General features: G+C 38.0%; 1 protein-coding gene across 2 annotated transcripts in view; it reads right to left on the bottom strand.

Annotated features, from left to right (window-relative positions):
- The window catches only part of ppp1r16b (protein phosphatase 1, regulatory subunit 16B), a 122,501-nt gene that overhangs the window by 6,271 nt on the left and 96,755 nt on the right, over positions 1-19,475 (bottom strand). For both annotated transcript variants that reach the window (XM_042505641.2, XM_042505649.2), the window contains exons 5-9: positions 17,679-17,782; positions 8,452-8,576; positions 926-1,051; positions 762-837; positions 227-356 (exon numbers count right to left, since the gene is read on the bottom strand). In XM_042505641.2, the coding sequence (XP_042361575.1) occupies positions 227-356; positions 762-837; positions 926-1,051; positions 8,452-8,576; positions 17,679-17,782 (561 nt within the window). The remainder of the gene's footprint in view (positions 1-226; positions 357-761; positions 838-925; positions 1,052-8,451; positions 8,577-17,678; positions 17,783-19,475) is intronic.

Raw genomic sequence — 19,475 nt, 5'->3', positions numbered from 1 at the left:
ATTCAGAAAAAAAAATCTGCACACTGCTTGGCTCCCTTTATTGACAAGAATTTCTGTGATTGATATATTGCTCTATTAAATTACATGTAGTGGTAGCTATCAGTACAGCATGCAGACTTTTTGTCTGACTTGTCTCAACTTGTCTTTGGGTGGAAGAAAAGTAAATAAACAATGTTAAATACCATCTGCAGTATCAGTTGTAACACCAGCAGATGTCAGCACTTACCCACGACTGCCTGCGCTGGACGTTCGCCTGCACAGTGAGGTCTTGTGTTTGAGCTGTGACTTCATGATAATGTCATGTTTGTGTTTCAGGTCCAGCAGGATGGCTCTGAACTCCTCATCCTCACACAGATCTTAAAATAAGAATGATGAAGAACAGGAAAAGAAGAACAGGTTGTTGGGATTTGCTGCTCTCTTAGAACAAATCCAGGATCATAAAATTAATTTGTATAGTTAATTAATATCCTTAGTGATGCTACTATTTCCTCATATTAACCGTTAACATGTACATGACTTATAAACTTAACAATTTCACAATTTATTGACCATCAAGACTGCCAAAAATGTAAAAGCTGATGTGACAAAAAAGGTTTGGATTTGCTTTAACGAGATTTAAATCAGCATATAAACAGAACAAACCAATGGTATAAAACTTGCATCGCCTGAACAAGCTGAAAATGAGACCCTGCTGAGGAAAGACATTTGTTTCTTAACTCCCCACCAGGTGTATTGATAAGAGTGTAGAGGTGTAAATATACCGATGGGGGTCTCATCTAGAAAGGTCTTCGCATTGAGACTGGCTCCATGAGACACCAGGAGCTCTGCCACATGCATCTGAAACAACAACGACAAATTACCTTAATGATTTCAGAAACCTTTGTGTGCGCACTTCGTTTCCCGTTTCCTGTTTTGTTTACCTTACCTGACCCCAGCAGGCTGCAGCGTGAAGAGGCTGCCATCCATCTGAATCTCTCAGGTCCATGCGAGCTCCCCCCTCCAGCAGCAGCTCTGCAGCCTGCACGTAGCCATTTGCTGCTGCGATGTGGAGCTGCAAGGGCAGAGCAGGAACAATGATTCGATTATTCAAGTGCACAGGTTTTGCTTTAGATATGCACTGTGCATATAATCCAGCACGGATCTCACACTTAACTCCCAATTTAGATGACAAAGAATAATGAACTACTAACTCAAAATTGCTGACCATATAGGACATCACACTGCACCTGCAATAATCTACATCAGATTTTCACTTGTCACTGGGCGCCGTAAATCACTAATGTTTTGTCACATTGGGTCAACAACATTGTAAAAAGGATTTGCCATAAGTTACAGCTGCTTGGTCCAGCTCTTCTGCAGTTTGTAAACTGAACTCCATTAAATGTTAGACATAACAACTGAACTCGCCAGTCTGAAATGACCGTCTCTGTGGGTCAGAAACTCACTTGTATGAATGCACCATTATTCAAGGAGCTGAGAAGTATGACTCATTGCACAGCTTTACTACCATCAAATCTACTCGATCAGGATATTAACTTTAATCTTAATCATAAATCTAATCTTAAATCTTAGCCATTATTAAGATGAGGTTTACAGCCAAACATCATTCAAACCCGCAGTTCTTTATATAAAATTGGATTGGAAACACAAAGGTTTTACAAAAGTATCAAATGTGTCGGAGTAAATTTCTGAGAAAATAGTAAAAAGCCCATCTTACGTTGCCGGAGCCAATGATGAAATAATGACTTGACCAGCAATCTAAAACCCCAAAATATTAATCATAGAAGACATTAAATTCACATTTGAAAAGCTGTAACCAGTGAATTTTTGGCAACGCTTGATAGGAAAGAAAACCATTAAAATCGATCATTTAACTTCTGCTTATTAATCTTGTAGCGACTATGTGATTACCCAACCAATTGTCAGCTCAACACATCATTTATTCAACGATGAGCTGCAGAAGGTGACACAAAATGTTTCTGTATGCAATCCAGTCACAGACACCGGCAAAAGACAATTTTAAAAAAGTTAAAGGAACACTTAACCCACAAAATGACCATTGTTAATCAGTCATGCTACATTACCTTGAATTACTTCAGAAAACTCTTTTTCTTGCATGCCTCCACCAAAAACAGCAAACATATTGATTTAATGATTGATTAGGGACCATGTTTAACAACAGCAAAACTATATCAAAACATCCATTTACACACTCTCACAAAACTCTTGCAGTATAATCCTAGTCTCATTTATCCAGCTGCCTGCTCAGGACTTCAGCATCTTCATTAAAACTTCACTATTTAAAACTGAGCTAAAAGTGAAACTTAACCCTCAAAGCCAGACAAGCAAAAATGCACGTGTTTCTGAAGTACTGAGCACACGACTTGATCAGTGAGACTTAGATTAAACTGATATGTGAGATGTTGTAAACGGATGTTTTGATATAGTTTTGCTGTACCCAATCAATTAATACATCAATATATTCACTGTTGTTGCATGCAACGTTGTTGTTGCAAGCTACTTTAAGGGGAAACTAAATGAGAAAACTTTACAAGCTTAACTTAAAAAGTGTGTTTCTTGAATGCTCGGACTTCTTTTAGGTGTTTAGACATTTGAGCTACAGCATGTTAAGGGGTTAAAATTAAAATTATAAATTAGTGTTGTTTTTGTGGTAACTTTCTCTGCTTTTCTGAATCTGTCTGAGAAACCTTCACACACATAATATGAAGCCAATGGCAGCCTTCATTTCATCTGTATCAGAAATGAAACCTGATGACTCGTTCAAGGTTATTTGGTTGCTATAGCAATAAACCTAGACCCCGCTCAAAGTCTGACTAGTGAGAAGAAACACATCTTGGTCAACTGGTGAAGACATGAGCTTAAACTGAAGAGAGAGAGAGGCACAAACCATGAAATCCAGCATTATTGATCTTCATGCGGAAATAAGGATTTATTATAACTGGCGGAGGAGACTCACAGCCTTGTGCACTGCAGGGGTTCACACACATGCACCTGATATTTTGTGACAACTCAATGAAATAAATCAAATGAGGTAGCAATTAAAGGGGCCGTGAAAAAAACAGAGACTCAAATGGAAAACAAATGAATTCATGGATACAAAACAAACGTATATGAGGTAATCACAGGCGTTTTTAGTACTGAGATTTTCTTTCTCTTTCTCCCGGAGAGCAATAAGTGTACCGAGAAAAATCACTCAAGAATTGTAGCAATTCGAACGCACTACAAATCTTTTAAAAGCAGCTTTGTCTGTGTAAGTTCAGTGTCTACAACCCACAGTAAATGCATCTACAGCAAAACATCCAAAAATATTTGAAAAGCAGAATGCGAAGGCTCGATTCAGGCTTTATAGCACACCAGTAATTGTCGATGGCTCCTTGATCTTTGAGTACCTGACATGTTTAAGTGGATCTTTATCCTGGAGAGAGCATCTGAAAATGTGCTCCATTATCCTCTTTTTTAAACAATATCATGTCTCCCCCCTCTAATGTAAACTGGCTTTTTTCTCCACCTTCGAGTGTGGCTATCACAAATGTCAAGAAATCACAAGTTTCATAATATCTGCAAACTGTCCTTGTGTTTGTAATGAGCATTTCAGATTCCTCACACAATATCAATGACAACCTGTCAGCGGTGCACCCTGCCTCTTGCCCAAAGGATGCTGAGAAAAGCTCTCTGTGTCTCAACTAGTTTTTGGCCAACAGCCTAAAGAAATACAGGTTGGGTGAACTGGAAATTTGAAACTGCCGGTAGGTGTGAGGGTGTTTGTGTCTGTCTGTGTGTGTTAGCCTGCGAGGGACTGATGACCTGTTCAGGGTCTAGTCCAACACAAATGCATGCTGGGCCGACTGCAGCCCTCTGTGACTGAACAAAAGAGGGTTTAGAGGATGGATGAATTATTGTACTTTCCTATAAATAATCAGTAGGGATGCATGATAATATCGGCATGTTATTGGTATCAGCAGATAAGGGCTTTAAAATGACATCAGCCCAAAATGACGATTTCTTCCAATACGGCAGGAAATGCCCACGGCTCTAAAACAGCGGGCTACAAAGCATGTCACACTGTGGCAACAACTGTTTAAGAGAGGCAAAGAAAAAATGATTTCTGTTAAATGGGGTATGGTTAGCTGTTAGCAAAATGTTCACAATTGGGTAGTTTTTAGGGTATACAATCTCTGTACTTTTGTGCATGTTTAAAAAAAGAGTTTAACCAGAGCTACGTCATACATCAGATATAGTAATGATTTCAAATCAACACAGGGCAGGTGGTATACAGCTTTGTTTTTTTTTTTTTTTGTTTTTTTGTTTTTTTGTTTTATTTATTTATTCAGTTTTATGCAATAATGTCAATTTAATCCTCAGGATAAACCAAAACACAGGCTCAGATATTGGAATCCGTAAAGGAAATTAAAAATAGTAACTGAACTCCTTTACCTATACAACGGCACATTAATTATGTGACTTCAATTTGGTCGAAATAGGTCAGATTTGCCATGGTTGTGATGTGGGGGAAACTTGATAAAGTGCAGAAATTATCGCATAACAGTGCAACAGTTGTTTTAATGTATAAATTTCCAGTATGGCAAAAACAAAGTAAACTTTTGGTAGCCTACTAGATAGTAAGAATGGTTTCTTTTTCAGTACACCAAATAACTGTTCCTGCAATAAAAGTGAGAGGTACAGACGTATAATCTTACCAGATAAAAACAAATGTTGACAATTTTTTCCTTAATTTGCAGTAGGAAAAAGAGGTAATAAATCCAAATATATCACATAAAATATGGTATCAATACTCATAATATCACAAAACATATAAAATCAAAGATTTTCTACACGTAGATGTGACTACTGTGCACATCCCTAATAATCACAGACACAACTGTGACTCCAACCAAGAAATTTGTATTAATTTAAAAAAAAATTATATTTAGTCTGTTTTCAAACTTATTTATTTTTTTAAAAATCTTTTTAATGTGTATTTTAAGTGTTAGATGCTGCTATCTAATTTCTTGAATCATGTCAAGCACTTTGAAATGGCTTTGAGTGTACAACACTAAACTTGTCCAATTAATGTCAGTTTGAATATTATTCTGTTACATATGAAAAATGTTGCCAATATTTTTTTTAAATATATAATATTTATTCATATTATAGAGCAAAATGCAAGCTGTTTAAGTTCTTACAGTTTTAATATAAATTGAATATTTACTTAGCACAATGTTTCTGTCTTTTGTTGCAGTGAGTCACACAAACATACTATAGGCTGAGCTTCTTCTCTCCCTCTTGAAGTCATTTATCATTTGTTAAACTGACAGAACATCATGAATTGTTGAATAAATGTTCTCTCTCTCTCTGTCTGATCAAACCATTTCCACCACAAGAGAAGAAACTCACTGTTCCTGCGCATCAAAACAAGGACAAAATGTATTTCAGTGGAAAACAAAAGATTAACCTTACATAACTTCCTACCAGTTCCAGGTCTCTTCTTTGCCAGAGATTTTAATAAGGCATGCTCTAGTTTGTTTCATTGTGCTCGAATGAAGATTAACAGGACGCAGAAAGCAAGGGGACGAGCAGCTCACACAATCTGTGGTTAGACTTTAAAGCTTAACAGGGATAATTTGGGCTACTACCATGTAATGTCCCCTGGTTATTTTCATCCGGTGATCTGTCACGTTGTTTCTCCGGCACAGATAAATCCCTGATACATAATAAAGACTTCATTAAGGCATGTGACATTCTACGCTCTACTCAGGAAATTATCCAAATTTTTGTGACCTACTTGACTTTTTAATGCATAAGTGCACTGAACTTCTTAACGAAACAAACACAGTGACCACAGTGGGTTCACTTTCAACAGTAATACCAAAACGAATGACTTATCCACACAGGACATGAGCTCTCTTCTCAGTAGAAAAGATTTACACATTAATTTTTGGGTCCCGAGGCACAGAAGAGTGAATCATGCAGATAAATGAACAGCTGTGTGTCTTAACCGATGGTGTGCACAACCTACAGTCCACGTTGTGTCTCAGGACTGTTTTATTGTCTTAATAATACAAATCTACAGCAGCTATGTCTACGATGATTTTATTTTGTCTAAATGTGTTTCACTGCACCTCAGCTAGGCTTTTGTTATTGCTCAATAATATACATCTTTACAGTCTTTGATTTTTGTCTTTGCCGATGCTATATTTGTTCATGAATCATCTGGTTTGAAGTTTTCATCTTTTCTTGAAATGCATTTTTTATTATCTAGCACTGACAAAGTTGTGTGATGTTGTATGTTGATTGTCATCGTAAGTAGTGATACTGAGATTGTTGAATCTCAGATGCTGAGATCACTACTGGTTATTACTTTGGTTTCTAAAAAAAAAAAAAAATGCCACTAGACAGCAATACCTGTGACCAATCACACCTGAAACACTTTTTGCACTTACTAAGGGTTTTTCCCTTAAGTCTAAATTCTTGCTTGTGTTGTACGTCGCTTTGGATAAAAGCGTCTGCTAAATGAAATTGTAGAATTTAGAATTGTAGAATTATTAAATTCGTAGACACAATTGCCAATGAAAGTGGAGACCAACCCCAGATTCATTTTCATTTTAGTACAAGCTCTGTCCACTTGGCGTTTCGCCTCGCTATACTTGTGCTTTCCAGGTGCTGTGTCTAGACTTTTGAAGCTTCCTTTTGGATGCATGCTGCTAACTTGCAGATGAATACACCACCACGAACTTCTAGTGGGTCAGAAGAGACGACTGATAGAAATGACCTCTTTATGAGTCTATACATTGTTTTTTTTTTTGTTTTTTTAAATGCTGCATAGCACACCTATGATGAAATACCCCACATTGTAGATCTTCACTTATTTGTATGATACAAACTCGATATAAAAACCTTTTAAGTTTCACAGTGCTGTGCTGGGTCTAAACCTAAAGAAACTGATGCAATTCCAAAACGACGGCTAACCATCTTGTTTCACACACACACACGCACGCACGCGTGCACACACACACACACACACACACACACACACACACACACACACACACACACACACACACACACACACACACACAGAGCCTTAAACTGCACGTGGATTGCAGGTGTAGCCAGTAAAAAGATATATTTTGTAACATATCTGCTCTGCAAACAGTCCGTATCCGTTATGTAAAAATGTATGTAAATACATCTAAGAAGCATGACAGTGCACCTGTGTAAGCTTGAAGGGTGATGTAAGACCTGAAGGTTTTACTCGAGTCATCTGTCGTCTTCTCATTTTAGCAACAACCTTCTTTTCTAACTTTGAGCACAATTTAGTTATTTGTCAAAAAATATTTTGAGAAGAGTATGTCTAATCAGACAATACACAGAAGGGGGGCTTTAAGTAAATTTGTGATCTGATCTTGCATCCGTTTCTATATTCAGGGGTGAAATTCTGCTTTTAGGATTCTCAGTCACTTCTCATGATGTATTAATGTTCTTCCTAATTCATGCATATGCACCACTACATTGCTTTTAAATTATGACTGCAGGTAAACTCAGTGCTCACAGACAGATCACCCTTTTTTATCTGCAGAGCATTTTGAAATCACACAGCTGATTCGTCTTTAAGAAGATTATAATGAGTCTCTAAACGCCTGATTAACTTTAAACGTTTTACAGCCTCATGAGCCAGTGTTGCAGAGCGCATAATCATTAAAAGGTGAAGCTACGATAAAGATGGTTCTCGGAATATTTACTCACCCTTTCTTTTTTCCTCTCAGTGTAGACCTGTGATCTTCGATAGTTTGATAAGAGTGTGTTTCTGCAGCCCTTTTCTTGACAGTAAACACCCACAACAGCTTGAACTCCTCAGAGTCTGCTGGCTTGGAGGCACTTATGAAGGAGTAACTTTGCCTAATTTATAACTTTGTAGTGTTTAGTCTCGTATTTTTTTATGGCAGCGAGTTAATGATCAATGATGTCTACACATCTATATGTTCCAAACAACTTTAGGATCTTGTCCTGTCTCATTGCCAAATCATTCATATGCAAATATTGGTTGCTCTAATAAGTCCCAGTTTCTGTGGCAACATAAACAATAGTGTCAGTGCACATAAACTGCATGAATCTATGGATGATGCACCCTGTCTGGTGTCAATACAGCCTGCTGGTGGTGCAGATTTGAACGCCACAATTATGAATGTATATAAAACTTTTTTTTTTCCCTGTTGTTTGCACGTTCCCTGTTCTAACTTCTATTGCAGTATATTTTGTCTGATGTTTTAACAGTTTCTTTCTATCCTGGCCCTGAGAGAAGTGACATTTTGATTCAGCTATATTTTTTATAGCAAAAATGACAATAAACTTGATATTTAAAAACTCTTTAGTCAGCTGGTTTTAAAAATGTTTTTTTTTTTTTTAGAGAAAACAAACAAAGCACAGTCTCACCAACGTAGCTCCCTGAGAGTCCTGTTGGTTGACCTCCTCTCCCTGTCTCATCAGTTCCTGAACATCTCCCAGCATCTTCCTCTCTGTCGACGCTCGTGTCTCGTTGATCATCTCCTGGGTGATGCCTGTCAATCAAATGAACAAGCCGAAGCGCGCTGTTAATCACCAGGGTGGATAGTTTTTGTCCTGACAGTCAAAATAATCAGCTGACAGAGCCAGTTCATCACTGATCTGAGAATCATGGAGGGACAGAAAAGGCAACTGGGGTATAACGGAGCAGGGACACAACATAAAACTTCAAAAAGTGAATGCCAAAAAGAGAAAGCTTCATTTTCTGGATTGACATCAACATATTTTTTAAATTACACTGGAGGTTTCTTACAAGCAACGCTTCCTGGATTTCATGATGAAAACTTTGCAGCAAGTATTGGAAATAGAGAGTCCCCCTTCACTCAAAAATGTGTTTTCTTCTGTTTATGTCCCCTAATATGTCTGGTCTTGATTTCTGTGCAGCAGAAGATACGTCACATCGACTGAGCAACAGATGGATGACAGCTCACCGACAGGTGACAGAAGCTGGACAGATGACAGCATATCCAAGTCTAAGTAAGTCCTACCTTTTTTCAACCCTTGCGTTTAATTAATACATTAATATATTATTGCCGCAAGAAGCGAAATGTATTCATTTGTGCAAATTCCAAAAGATTTTGTTGTTTCTCAGAGGTAACGTTTAGTGATAACGTTAAGATCTGCTGTGTTCCAAACAGCATACTCTTACTTTTTCATTCAAATTTCATGCTACAGACTGCAACAGGAGACAAAGACTTGATTCATTTTATAGTTTTTTAAGACAAGATGTAAAAAAAAAGAGTAGATTTTCTACAAGAGGCTCAAAGTTCAAGGTGAAATGTTATGACAAAGCACTGAACTGAATTCATACTCAATGCAACAGTACACAAGTTTTTATCTTTCCTAGGATGGCAAAGGCGTGACCCGCCCCACTCTGCCTCTGACTGTCCTACCCTGCCATTCTTACCCTAACTAACCCCGTCCTCTTGCCTAACCCTAATAAATCCAAAAAAATGAAGACACGAAGAGGGAATAGGGCTGGTCATCCCTTTGCCATCCTGGGGAAAAAACGTTAAGCGCAATCACCTTGTTACTAAAAACCTGCACCAGATTCATGAATGCTGCGGAAAACTCGGATTTGACTGTAGGCACGTGTGTATGTTCATGAATGCCAATAAGACTGACAGCGCGCTAGTCATGTTTAACTTTCGTGTTTCAAAGGCATCTGCATATTGTGAACATAACAGAGCATAATTAAAGTAAAAATTGTGATTTGTTATAATTATAAGCAATATTTATCTGAATTCTTCATTTACACAAGAGGCAAGTGTAGATTTTTTTTCTATGAAAAGAACAGAGCTACTAACATATTGATGAATGCCAAAATACACATAAATTTCCTTCTGCAAACACTACACACAAATCCGTTCTGCTCACGTCTCATGAATGAGACCCTTTGCGAGGGCAGCTGCATTATGCACTGACAGAAGAAAAAGTGTGATTTTAAATGTAATCTATCTATCTAGTAATCTGTAACATTATAAATAAAATACAAATGATAATGATTAAAGGAATAAAGTAATTTTCCATTAAATATTTCAATGTTTAAGCTTGGGCAGACCAGAGCAGCCAGTATTTTAAATATCAGAAAGAAATTAAATGACTGTTTTGTCTGAGTGGCAGACAGTTTACTTTCCTGCTGTCTTTTGGCAAAGAGTTTTGTGGTGTTTGGCCCAGGTGAGGCTCAGGTGATTCTGTCTGTCACAGCCACTCTAAATTCCTCCTCTAATCCATCGCCTTACTGCTAGGTACGACTCAAAAGTGTGACCGCCACACTTGACTTCTTCCCCTACAGCTCAGCAGTAATGTAGCGTACTGTCCAGCAAATTTAAAGAAATGTCAGATTAACAATAATGAAAGCAGCCTGTCAGTCACAACTGCAACGCTTATACTTTCAAAGCGTGTGACTGAATTTGAAAAAGTGAATGAGGTGCATGATGCCTCAAACTACAATAAATACGTTTTCGTGTTGTTTTTTTAATTTGTCACTTGAAAAAGTTAACTTTGCATCTAGTGAAAGCAGCTGGAAACAGAAGATCATAGCTGGAATATTTACTCTTATTTTTACTGGAGCATGGAGTGGAGCATGAAAATAAAAGTAGAAGCAGACAGGCTTCATATGACTGGGCGTATGTTTGTGTCAGTATTTCAGCCCTACGACCTTTCCCCTGACACTGAGTTATAAATTGAACCTGGGCGAGTGAAGCTGATGGCAAATCTATATCCACTAAGCCAACGTGCTGACCTCCAGCCCCCCTTTTATAAAGTCAACCTCTGTTTCAGTGTCACACTCTTGTTTCGGCTGTGGCCCACACTGACATGTGACGGCCAGTGATTCTGAAAAATGATGCAGAGGGAAGCTCTGAATTTCACATTCACAACCGCAGGGTGTTTAGAGGCACAGTAATCAGGACGATGACAGTTTTCTTTGTTGCCTTAAATAAAATGCATCCCTCCAGCTGCTATTTTCTTCTGTGTCTTCTGTTGTTTCTGCCAGCAAGCCTCCGTCTCTTTGGTTTCTGTCATGTTTTGATTTAGCTACAGTGATGCCCCATTTCAACAATGCCCCAAAGGATTTAAAAATGTATAATACAGCAAACATCACTCATTGTCACACTATAACAAATGTAGTTAACAGAAAACTGTCTATATATCAGGTCTGCATGATTATGGCCAAAATGATAATCATGATTACTATAATCAATATTGAGATCACAATTATTTTCATGATTATTCACATTTTTTAAGGGACAAAATATTTTCATTGCACTTCTTCAACTAAATAAACACCTGTTGTGCTACATTCCTGCTAAATAACAAATCTCTGCATCAAAATAAGACTAGTCCTTTTTCACAAAACAGCTCCTGGAAGCAAAATATAAATAACATTTTGTCCTGACTAAAAATAAGTGCCACCACAGAATGCAACCAAAGAAAACAGTGGTTATTGAGCACATACTGTATCTTTGGCCAAATGCAACTGTTTTTTTGTGTCCAGTTTGTCTTTGGGAGCTGAATGATGTACAGCGTTGCTGTTGTGGAAGTCTGATTACCGCTGGACATAGACGTGAATTCGGCGAGGTAATGTTAGCATCGCCGTTCTTCTTGGCCATCATGCATTCATGGATTTGCAGATTGTGCTGTTTTTTCAGCTTAGCTGTGTTGCTATGCAGCACAGTCAGAAGTTTCATGCACTTGCATATGAATTGTTCTTGCCCTAAATCCAAAATATTTCCAAACAACGGATGACGATCCGTTTGTAGGAATAAGCTTCTGCTCCAGACATTTGATTTTCCTATTCCTGTCTGTTCTCTGTAGTATATTCCTAAGGCTGTCCCGAATACCATTGTGGGGGACTTCAAGCTTCAGAAATAAGTACCTGTGAATATTCAAAGCTTTGACTTGACATTACAGGACCAGGGGGTTAATAGTTTAGTAATTAAGAATAGTAGTAATGGCTCACATCCAATTCTGAGCCTTTCGATGGTCCAACCAAACTCACACCAAAAAGGCCAAACTCTGACATTAAACCCAATAATAATGGTAAAGTAACACTAGCCATGCGATATTACAGTTAGCCCTGTCACTTTGTGTGTGTTCTAAACAAATTATGAAAAAAGTTAATAACGAATATTTTTAGAACTTGATCAAATCTTTTCTTGAAAAAAAAAACAAACAGAAACTTCACCAGTGCCACGGTTTCTCAGGGAATAATCTAAATCTTCAGGTTTGATTGAGGTGGATGCACATGAAATTAGCTGTGTGGTTTGAATAGTGAATCTATTTCACTGGTTCAGTTCCTGGTAGATATTTCCCCCTTATCACTGCAGCTCATCGCAGATGAACTGGGCTCAGCAGGGGAGGATCAAGGAAGAGTCAGATCAGTCGATGCTGCATAGCAAGTGCTGTGTGTGTCTGAAAGAGCGAGCGAGAGAGAAAGAGAGAGAGAGACGGTGTGCCCATCCCTGCGGTGTCTCTGGAGAGAGAAGTCTAATCCAGCAGTACAGTACTGAGAACATTACGGGAGCAATTAGCAGCACCACGCTCCCTTTGATCGGCTTAATAATCATTCTTCTCACCTACTGTACCGCTATCTGCATTCTGCAGCTCCAGAGATCCCATTGTAAGCTGAGAACCTCATTTTCGGCGGTCTCTGTTTTCCCTCTGCGAGCCCCCAGCCTCTCTCTCTGTCTTTCCAATATCGCCTCACATCCAGGATGCGACCCACACAATGTGCAGTCATGTGCTCTGTCTGCACTGTTAAAACTATCACAATCATTAACCCTGCACTTGTTTACAATGCAGCACTCATAACAGGGCTCCCATGATGCTCTTCAGCAGCATCCAGCTTCCACAGTTTTCTGCAGTTTTCTGCAGTTTACCACGGGGCAGCTCCACTGAGGCTCTTGGGATTTGCTTTTATGATGAAGGGCACCTTTAGCAAGAAAAAAATGAGTATTTTTCCACCTTCTCTTGTTTGCTACTATTTCTCTAACATGTAAAGGCACTACAGTATATCGACAGCAAACCACAGCACAGCCACAGAGGTAAACAAACAAGATAAATAACACTTTAGTTTGGTTAGCTTTAAAGTAGATCCACAGAGTCAAAGTGAAACCAGAACTTCTGGGACCTCAACCAACCGGCATTTGTAACAACTAAAAATACAGCTTTGGGACAGAGCCTAGCTTGTTGTGTGGTTTGTTTCTTGTGTCTAAATAAGAATATCCTTGTTTATTTAATATTTCTGGCTCCTAAGGAGTTTAATGAATGGTATTTCCCATCAACCTCAGACATCTGCAGTTTAAATGTCAACAAAAGAGGCAAGTGCTGTTCAGACATGTTTATAGCAGGAGCAGTATTTAGACAAAATAACAACTAAAATAATAATGATATAACACAGCAGAAAGCTTTTAACAACAAGAACAAATATTGTTTTTGTCCAGACTTTTCGTAAATTAATAATAAATATGACCTTAAGTTGTATCAGTTATGTTTATGACTCTAAAACTTTCAAATGCCACTTAAGTTTTCAGAGCAGGTAAAATTTTCTGTGGGGTATTTTTTTCCCGCACCAGTCAAAAACCCTTTACAGAGTTTTTTTTTACCAAGAAGCAATGAAGAAAATGTGGCATAACCTGCAGAAAACCGAATTTGAGCTAACTCACTGTGCGACACTTATCCATAAAGGGGAGGTGAACTATTTAGTGAGCCACTGTGTACTTCCAAAACATATTGATCAATTAGCTGTATTTTTATTCCAATGTACAGACATTCTTGTGAGGCAAAATTGATCATTTCAAACTTTTTAAGCAAGAGACTCTAACACACCGTCCACCTCATAAACCACCAGAGAGAGTGCAGAGGGGGAGGCAAACACACCTAGCCACGGTACAACTGCTGCTGACTTAGCAGCTACAGGAAGCATAAACGAGATAAGACCTTGAAAAGCAGCACAACAAAAGAGTGTGATTAAGAGAAATAGAAAGCCCATCCTAACTGACCTCCACCTGAGCTCTGGTACCCTCGGGGCACCCGCGGAGGGTGACAAGATGTGCCAACACTTTGCCTTTTTTTTCTTCTCTCTTTATTTATTTATTCAGGTTACTTCACATTTACTTAATTTTGTGAATATGTTCTTTAAAAAAACTTTTATTATTTTAGCAAACTGTTTAATTTAAACACATCCTAATTTGTATCATCCTCACACTGTCAGCAGGTATTCTTAAATTTTTGTTTTATTCTAATTGTCTGATTTTATATGCCTCAGTGATATCTTTTGGGCATTTGGCTGCCAACTTTGCTTATCTGTTTCATGGATGATATTTATGTCATTGTTGGGGTTGCCGTTTCTATGTTTTTCTTGAAATTTCCTTATTTATTTTGTTTAAACATGCATTGTTTACCTTTGTTTCAAAACATGCTCTATAAATAAAATTTATCGTTATTACTTTTTTATTTTTTTAAACATGTTAAAGTATTATTATCATATTCATTATTATGTATGCACATGATTGCCCTCAATAACCACCCCTAATACAGTAAAACAACTGCTTTGCATATCAATAACAGCAAATATGATAATGCCTGATTGTTTTTTATATGTTTGTTGTCCTGTCTTGTCTGTATTCCCCAGTTCACTGTCACTACCCTGTTTCTTTGTTGTTGTTGTTTTTTTGTACTGCTCATTCACTAATAAAAATGATATTCATAATATTTTTTTAAAAAATGAGAGAAGACCTAAAAATGTTCAGAGAATGATCTTAAGTACAACTAACTTTTATACAATATTAGCTCCACCTCTCTTTTGGCTAAGGGGTCGTTGATCTGAAAAAATCAAAGACTAGGCCTTGTGTGTAGCCCTTTAATCATGATCAAGTAACCAGATATGAACAATATTAGTGCTGCAGCCACTTACAGCACTAGCATTGAAACTAAGGTCAACAGGGATGGACCTGGAACAAATAACAAAAATCACCGCCTTTCACCACTGGCTACAAAACAATAACACAGTGATCTCGATCATCTAACACTGTACCAGAAAGCCCATAAGCATATTTCCCAAAATGCTGAACTGTCCCTTTAACCTGACTATGTTTTAGCAGCCGATCTGTGCATTCACTCGAAGCCCCCGCAGCTACAGATTTTGCTGCTTTGTCTCCAACTGTGTTCACATGTCTGCCTATAGATGCAGCTGTTTACTGGAAAACAAAAACAAAACATTGACAAGAGCTTCGGTTAAGAAGGTAGAGAGTGATTTAACTTCAGTGCAAATAAAGCCGTCTGTCACCCTGACTCTCTTTGTTCCAGTCTCTCCTCGTATCACACAAACACCCGCAGAAATGCTAAAACACAGCGTGAGTTTCCCCCCTCTCGCCTCACTGATGTGCATGTCGGCGCTGATCTCCTTGAACTTTCTCTCAGACACATCATACACACACACACACACACACACACACACACACAATCACACTCACAAAAACTGTGCAGACTGTGTTTGTTTACAGTGATACTCCATGAATATACAGTATCCCAATCTGCATCCCGTCGGGAGTGAGAGAGCTGTGAATATCTCAGAGCTCCCCGAGGTGTCAATCCTGAAACTGTGCGGGACACTAAGTGCTTTCTGAGGTCACAACCCCCACTGCCATCTTCCTCAACAATCTGTTCCTGCGGTTGACATATTTTCAAGACTGCCAGAAGCTACAAACACTCTTTGATCCTGCTGTGAAGGTTAAGGAAGTTTTATACTTTTTAATACAAGAGAAGGGTTTGTGGAGGTTTAAGACAAATGTCAAATAAACAGAACTGTGCAATAGTTGAGACCCTCAATTTCCAACCAGCGACAGTCAAATCATAGTGTAGGGAAAGTAACTTGGCATGGTAGATCTGAGTGTCTTCACAGGCCAAAACTGTGTGTACAGGGCTACAGAAAGAGCAACACACTTTAAAGAGTATCTAAACCCCAGAGTTTTGGCTGAAGTGCCTCTACTCTGGAAATTCAAAATTGCCTCTAGAACATGTAAAAAGTATTAACATGGGCAGGACTTGGACGGGGGCTAAGACACACCCAGTCACTCCTTCATATTGCTAAGAGGAGCCGTATCTCAACAATTAGAGGACAGTTGCTATGAATATTTAGAACACAGTAAGAAGAGTTTAAATACTTTGCACCAAAATGTCAAGATTTATCTATCAACAACACTACTTAATATCCATATAGACCAAATCACTGTGATGTCATGCTAAAATCAACAATTACTTCCAGGTAGACACCTGACAGTTGTTTCTAATTTCGGAGATATTTTAAGTTTAAGTAACTTGTACATTTCTGTAATTTTCAGCCGTAACTGTAAAATGATGGGATAAAGTTAAACATGGTGGTATGACCTACGTGATGTTGCTGCTGTGCTTATTTTATTTAGTTTATTATTTTGCTATCATCCTTCATAAACTAAATCTACCTGCACAGGATCCAAACGCCACAGCAAAATGTCTTTTAGCTGCTTAAAAAAGTAAGTATTTCTGAACATTTGCTCTGCTTTACCTTAGAAATTAACTGATCGAAGTAGATCAGCAACTCAGTGTTCTGCTGAGTAAAACTACTGTTTTTGTCAATGGAGTCTTTGAGATAACGGCTTTAATTCCCCGTTTGAAAAGGCTTTTTGACAGCAAGGTAAAGCAGAGAATATATTCTAAATATGACATGCACTTAAATTGATATTGATTTTTTTTTTTAATTGAGGTGACTTCTGCTCAGTGCTGTTTGATTTCATGTATGTGACGTGAGGATTTTCTACCCGGAAGTTGTTGTAACTAAACATTGTGATTTGGTCTGTACATTCGTTATTATGCTGCTGCACCAGCCATAACCATGGCCAAAAGCATTATGTTTTCAGGTTGTCTGCATTCAGGGGATTTTTTTCAAATTTCATACTTGGACACAAGAATGAACTGATAAAAATTTGGTGATCGAACGTCAATGCAACCTTGTAATTGTCTTATTCTGTGAACATGATATCGCAAGAACACCTTGAAGGAATATCCTCAAATTTGGCACAAATGTCAATAACAAACAGACTAGATTTTGGTGGTTGAAGGTTAAAGATCACCATGACCCCGTCTATCTCGTAAACACAAAGTGTCAAGAAGGCCTTGAGGTAATTTCTTCCAATTTAGCTTAAACAAACATCCACTTGGACTCAAGGATGAACTGATTAGAATTTGGTGGTCAAAGGTGAAAGTCACCATCACCTGGCGGGGGGCAAAGCAGTATGACTCTTAGCTTCACAACAACACCATGTACTACTATAAAGGTTAAAAGCCTGTAATGGTGAAGTGGTAGCATGAACAAATTAAATCTAAAAGGGGGCATAACACTAAGAAAAGAGGCCACAGCACATTCTGTTCAATGGCATAATTTTGCTACATGGAGGAGTTACATATTCTCATTTGTTCATCTGTCTGCAGACACTTTGAAGATTCCCAACTTGTTCAAGAAGCACAAAAAATTTCCTCATCAACTAAGAGCCTAAAGAATTTTTTACACAGACCCTGATGTCTGCACTGATGCCATCTCTTCACACATTAAACTCTACCTCTGTTGGCCATAGCCGTCTCAATGATGTCCAGCGTTGGGTCGTCTTCACACAGGTCGTACGGCATGTTCCCATCAGAGTTGACCGCCAGCAAATCTGCACCGCTGTGGGAGACGAGCAGACAAGTCATTAATTAATTTTTATAGGCCAATAAATGTTCTACATGTACAACAAGGCTAACATGAGGATTATATGAGGAAAAGGTGTTTAATATATTACGTTTAAGGGCATCATATACACAAAAAGAAAAAGAAAAAAATACTATACAACAGCTTAATATATTTTTTGTGATTCTCAAATAATTGATTTAGTAACATCAGCTTTGCTTTTTATCACTGTAGTAAAACAGTTAGAAGTCCCAAAAAATGCTGGGAAAAAAGTCTGCTCTATAACTCAGAGTCTAAGGCGAGTCTTGGACAAAATAAATCTGAGTTGGAGCACTAATCGGCGGTGCTAATTAAATTCTTTGAGTCCAGAACAAGTTGGCCTGCCTTATTGAGCTGTTTTTAATCATCAGTAATTTCACTGTGGATAATGAGTCCAAGTGATATGATGAGTGGTTTGACAGGTCTGGCGTGTCAACAGATGGCTTCAGTGTGTCTGAATATTTTGTGTGTGTATGTGTGTGTTTCTAGTTACTGCTAACAGGCTCTAATTGTCCACCGGCGAAGTTTGTGCACACACAATGTTCATTTGTCTGCATCTGCAACTGCCTCTCTGTGTGTGCACGCTCATATATCAGAGGATCTAATAAAATCCTAATTAAACATGTAACTCTATATGTATATATCCCACATGTTCAGGTGTGAATGTGTTCGTAGGATAAAATCAACCACACATGAGGATGATTTTGCCTCTGGAGAACCTAGGTCAGTATTATTGAATTATAAATCACATTTACATCACAAAGACGGCTAATAGCAACTTTGTTAATCATTGCACGCCCTCGGGCTGAGAGATAATTCAATATTACCCTCTATTGACTATGATGATAAGATATCATGTTTTACCATTTTTTTTTGTCTGATTTTATGACTCCAAGCAAAATGTGATTAAAACTGTAGTTTGTCTTATGGGCCTCTGAAGTTAAATTTATTGTACTGAATGCCAGTTTGAATACTTCTTGTGTGATTTTTTAAATACATTTGCCATATGACATTTACTGATATTAGAGTATAGGTAAATAATATTGCGATACTGACCTCAACAATATCTGCCTGCCCTAATATGTCCTATGTTCTTTCCTACAATTGGAAAAAGTAGAGGACAATGTAATTTCCCTGCTTGGCTTCAAACCACTTTCAGTTCTTCATGTTTGTAAATTATTTTCTGTATTACAATGCTATGCTTTGTTTTCTAGCTACAGCTGTTAGCTTGGGTTTGGCAGTGAATCTGAAGGAACTGAAGGATTTCATTTCACTGAAATCATATTATTGTGCTCTTGTGTTAAATATAAATTGAATGGAATTGAATTGCCTCGACTTTCAAGGTGCATTACTATTAATCCAGGCCCCTCCAGGTTGCAGCTCTGTTGTGGTGGTTCAGAAACACCTCATTTCTATTACACAAAACTAAATTAAAAAGTAATTTGCAAGTTTCTACAAACTGCCTACAGTGGCCCACTAAAGAGAGTGGTTGCACTGAGAGAGAGAGAGAGAGAGAGGACAGAGTTTACCTCTGGAAATTAGTGCAGCTGGTCAATACAAACTTTAAACTAGCTTCAGCTTGATGCAGACTCTGGGGGATAAAATGTGTTTTCAAGTGTTTAGTGATTATCCAAGTGATTATCAAACCAAC

This window comes from Plectropomus leopardus, chromosome 2 (genome assembly GCF_026936395.1).
Source record: "Plectropomus leopardus strain MGB_pleo_1.0 chromosome 2, ASM2693639v1, whole genome shotgun sequence".
Lineage (NCBI taxonomy): Eukaryota > Metazoa > Chordata > Actinopteri > Perciformes > Serranidae > Plectropomus > Plectropomus leopardus.
This window is presented reverse-complemented; position numbering and strand designations above follow the sequence as displayed.